At 26.7% G+C, this 5,060-nt stretch overlaps 1 protein-coding gene across 2 annotated transcripts; it reads left to right on the plus strand.

The window, feature by feature from the left end:
• Window positions 1-1,424: 1,424 nt before the first annotated feature.
• On the plus strand, window positions 1,425-4,558 carry LOC132946043 (uncharacterized). 2 transcript variants are annotated; one of them, XM_061015865.1, is made up of 8 exons: window positions 1,425-1,559; window positions 1,646-1,910; window positions 2,537-2,703; window positions 2,803-3,012; window positions 3,316-3,511; window positions 3,870-4,013; window positions 4,082-4,344; window positions 4,409-4,558. In XM_061015865.1, the coding sequence occupies exons 1-8, from the start codon at window positions 1,512-1,514 to the stop codon at window positions 4,538-4,540; spliced, it is 1,425 nt and encodes a 474-aa protein (XP_060871848.1). In that variant the 5' UTR covers window positions 1,425-1,511; the 3' UTR covers window positions 4,541-4,558. The 2 variants fall into 2 exon arrangements, with proteins under 2 accessions (XP_060871848.1, XP_060871849.1); XM_061015866.1 differs by having other exon boundaries at window positions 4,414-4,531.
• Window positions 4,559-5,060: the final 502 nt, after the last annotated feature.

The following is a 5,060-nucleotide window of genomic DNA, read 5'->3' on the forward strand; positions in this document are numbered from 1 at the left end:
CATAATGACCATATTGCGTATTATGCACAATAGTAATAACTAATTACTAGTAATAATTAATAACTTGTGTCTAATATTTTGTTTTCTTGAAAGTTAAAATAGAATCTTTACAATATAGTGTACCTACATAATACATATTATAGGATAAAAGGAATCAGCGTTCGACAGGCGATAGTTGTTGTTATTGTAAGTTTTATTTCCATACACACATTTAACTTATTATTAAGTAAAATGCTTGGAAAAATAATTTTTCCATTATCGTACATTATTTATTCCGTATATAGATATTTTGCATTATGGAGGTAAGATAATAATATCTTAGTGCGTGGCGCGTATGTTGTTAAGTTTAAACCAATAACCTTAAATACTAAAATAGTTTTAATAATTTAATTTGCTACGCGTCGTCAATCTCAATCATTACATTTTGTCGATTTGACTGTTCAGTTTGCTGAAGCTTGCCGTGTATGCCGCTCATGTCCGGTTATTAGTTATCACGTTGTAAAATTGTCATATTATATAATTTTAAATGGGTAGACCTCAAACTAATCCCGTGAAAAAATTATTTTTTTCTTACAATATTGACAAAAATGAGTCCGTATGTAAGATTGAAGGGTGTCGTAGACCTGTAATTAAAGGTAGTGTTAGTCATAATTTGGAAACGCACATACGAACAACTCATCCTGATGAAGCTATCATGTTGGATAAAGCTAAGGAAGATATTAAAAAACAGAAGTTCGTAAATAGTGGTGTAAAGCGTCCAAATGATGAAGATAATTCATGCTCAAATAAAGTAAGTATTTATAGTATTAACATTTTTTATTTTAAATTTTTTACATAATTGTATCTACCTAAATCTTTTGAAACAGAAACATGGACCTTTAGATAAACATATTTCAGTTGAAAAAAAAAATTAAACATTAATTTGAATAAAAGTTCTTTGTTGGAGGCATGTACTGAAATGGTAACTATAAATGGTAGACCTTTGACCATTTTCAATGATTCAGGGTTTTCTAAAATTCTGCGTCCTTTAACAGAAGCAATTGGCGGAGGTAAATATATTATTTTAAATTATATTTAAATATCTAACTATAACATTGGCTGTACACTGATACACGGAGCGCATTAGATTTGATTTTTTGCTTACATTATATAATAATATATTATATTATGTACCAAAGTATGCAAACATAAAATGCATAGTGCTGTGTATCAGTGTACACTGTACAGCCGTGCATCAATGGTTTGTACTTAATCAATGTCTTTAATAAATTAATAAGGTTTATGATAAGAATGACATTTTGTTTAAAATTTTAGGATTTACTATTAATTCTCAAAATATTAAAAATCACATTTTGAATGCATCAAATGTTATTATTTCATGTATTAAAAATGACATTAAAAAGCAACTAATAAGTTTAAAGATCGACTCAGTTAAACGTCATAATCGTTCAATATTAGGTATAAATATTCAATATATTAAAAATGGTGAAATTACTTTGAAAACGTTAGCAATGGTAGAATTATTTGACACGCATACAGCAGAAAATTTAAAACAATCGGTAAAAATAAAATAATATTTATTTGTTTTTGAACTGCATTAATATAGATATTAATATATACTTCAATTTGTATTACCTTTTTATAGCTTCTTGATGTACTTGTAAAGTATGAAATAACTCGAGAACAAATTTACACAATAACTTGTGACAATGCAGCGAATATGATAAAGATGGCTAGGATAATGACTGTCAATGATATTGAAAATGATTTTGTTGATGAGAGTGATGAGGTTAATGATAATACTACAGACATCAACAATGAAGACAGTGATAATGAGTATCCTAGTGGTGGGACACCAATATCTAATGAAGACATTGAAAATGAACTCTTGATTGATTTATTTAATACAGGTATATTAGTTAAAATAATCTGGTTTACAAAGCTTAAAAAAATAATATGAAAATGTATAATGAACCTTTTTTTTTTAATTTAAATATTAAGTATGTAGTTACCTTTATTTTAAACGTTGACTCAAATCTACCATAATACACCATTAATCAATTATTAAAAGTATTTAAACTTTAAAGAAATATAAATGTTTTTATAGTTACATTTTACATACCTAAACTTAAATATCCAAGATTAATTGCTTAGATTATAATTATTATTTTTAAATATTTTAAAATCTGAATTTAAATCAAATAAATTACATATATTAAATAAATAAAAAGTGTGGTCTAAATATTTTCACGACAAACAAAATTAATATATTTTTAAAGGTAAAGTAGCTTTGTATTTTAAAATAAACAAAGCCCGTTTTATATTTAAGAGTCAGATGTTGGTAACTTAAATGTAAAAATAAAATGAATATACCTATAGGCTATATATTGAAAATTTCAGTTTATACTGAGTAGGTAGTTATCATATTACCGCACACACTTAAATAATAAATACTGAATAGTAGTAAATCATAAAACAAATTTTTGTGAAATGACTGGGTATCTTCTATAAATAAATAAAATTTATAAATTGACAGATGAAGCTACCATATCTATTCAATCTTTTGAAGATGATGTGTTTGATGCCTTATGTCCTTCACCTATAACCTCATGTGTGCGATGTGCTGTGCATACTTTGCAACTATGTATTCTAGATGGGTTTAAAAACGCACCAATCACCAGTTGCATAGTTCAAGCTAGAAAGGTATAATAGTATAATTTTAAAAGTTTTACATAGTATAGTATAATATGTTGGTTTGATGATTTTATTTATGCTCATAATTTTCCTATTTTACAAAACCAGGTGGTGAAAAAATTGAGAACTCCTAAGTATGCCACTTGGCTAAAAAGAAAAAACCTCAAATATGCTATAATAGATAACGAAACAAGATGGAACTCTGTCTTTAATATGTTATTCAGATTATTAGAGTTGAAAGAGTTTTGCCAAACCCACCATAGTACTAATACTGAACTCAAATTAAAAAAAAGTGAATGGGATTCTATTCAAAGCATTGTAAGTTTTTATTTTTAATAAATATCTTATAATTTATTAGTGGGTATCAAATATTATAGAGTAGTATATATTTAATATAAACTTTGGATATAGGTATCGCTAATATAACAATCGGCAACACTATTTTACCAATAACTCTAAATTTAGTAATGATAAAATTAATGAAAAAAGAATATCAAACTATTATAATATGTTCATTGCCCATTTATAAAGTGTAGACCGTATCCTATATTATACTACCTTAATAAAAGTTTTTAATTTTTGATTATATTAGTAACTAATAGATATATTTATTGTGTATAGGTTGATGCATTAATGCCTGTTAAAATAGCTACTCTTGCTCTTCAAAAGCAGGACATAAACCTCGGTGACTTCTTTGGAGTATGGCTTAAAGCATCACATGGTCTCCAGTCTAACGGTTCAATATTAGCTAAACAAATTTTGAAATCTATGAAACAGCGTGAGGTGCTATTATTAAAGAATCCAATCTTTTTGGCAGGTTTGTTTGATGAAATATAATAATTGTCATAGTCATATACAATGACTATATTCTAAATATATATATTCCTTATATTCTAAATAATTTAAAGACTGGTGAATTGGTGCTGCTGTTGACTTAAACATTATTTATTCTTAACAAAAACTTTTAAAATTTTAGATGTACTTATGTCTTATATATTTGTTTTGTTTATATATTAAAAAATTAGATTTTAAAAGAAAACATATCATTGTTTGTACACACGAGTCCTGATAACAGTTTACACATTCACCATTATTGCTTTTTTTTCTGCAGGATAATTTGTCTACATAATATTTAGTATTTAGTTATATTTCAATATTTGAAACTTTTTTTCTAGCAATTTTCCTTGATCCACGTTACCAATGCATGTTAAATGAAACTGACAAAAATACTGGAATTAATCATTTAATTAAAACATGGAAATGTATGATTCAGATACAAGATGTATGTCAAACTGATGATGTCAATAACTCTGCTATAGGTTAACACAGATTGATAAAACAATTATTTTAACTTGTAGTGGTAAATAATAGTATAATTTTTTTTTAGCCAATGTTATTGATTCTCCTGATAATACTGCAGAAACAATTGATGATGGATTTGAATTGTTTTTGTCATCACAAACATCTGTTGCAAGTAATCGTAGTGAAACAAATACCTTAAATGATATATCCACTAGTTTGCATAATTTTAAAAATGTAGAGCGTCTACATTATAAAACAAACATACTTGCATTCTGGGAATCCCAAAAACATGATAAGTCTGATCTTTATAAGCTAGCAAATATTGTTCTTGCCGTACCCGCTACTCAGGTATATACAATATTGTTAATACTTTGTATTTTCATGTGGAATTTTTTATTTTTTATTTTTTCAGGTTAGTGTTGAACGGAGTTTTAGTGGAATAAAGTTTATATTATCTGATCTACGTACATCCTTATCAGCCAATTTATTAGATGCCATAATGATACTACGTTCAAACACAAAATTTATGAAAGTTAATGCTTAAAAACTCATTTGTAATTGATTATTAATCTTATTAAAAAGTTGAATAAAAATATGATTTGTGTTTTATTTTATAGATTTATATTAGTATTTAATAATAAATAGAATATTGGGATGTTCGTACTGTAGGTATGTCTTATAATTGTTATTTTATTTAAAAATCATTCTTTAAAAAATTGAAAAAGCATAACAATCTATTGGGTAATATCTTTAATTTTGGTGGCTCTTAAGTGTTTTGTTATTAAAAAAGTCTAAACACTAGGTAAACGTTAGATCTTGGGCATTATTATTTAAATTTTAAATGGTTGCGACCAGGCCCGTATTAACAAATATTGCCGCCAGGGGCTAACCTTCATTTTACATTTTTGACCATTTCAATATTTTGCCGCCCCTAAACCTAATTTTTATACTGCCGCCAGGGGCAATTGCTCCTCCGAGCCCTCCCTTAAATACGGGCCTGGTTGCGACAGAAATTTAATTGATAAAGTTAATCAATATCAGAATCTAAAATCTAATCTAAATTT

The sequence above is a fragment of the Metopolophium dirhodum genome, chromosome 6 (genome assembly GCF_019925205.1).
Source record: "Metopolophium dirhodum isolate CAU chromosome 6, ASM1992520v1, whole genome shotgun sequence".
Taxonomy (NCBI): Eukaryota; Metazoa; Arthropoda; class Insecta; order Hemiptera; family Aphididae; genus Metopolophium; species Metopolophium dirhodum.

What these genes read in the sequence shown, in the direction of transcription:
- LOC132946043 (XM_061015865.1), top strand. Translation starts at nt 1,512, where the DNA reads ATGGTAGAATTATTTGACACGCATACAGCAGAAAATTTAAAACAATCG. An exon ending in GAATCCAATCTTTTTGGCAG is followed by an intron (nt 3,512 to 3,869) that starts GTTTGTTTGATG and finishes CTTTTTTTCTAG; the next exon opens with CAATTTTCCTTGATCCACGT. An exon ending in TGTCAATAACTCTGCTATAG is followed by an intron (nt 4,014 to 4,081) that starts GTTAACACAGAT and finishes ATTTTTTTTTAG; the next exon opens with CCAATGTTATTGATTCTCCT.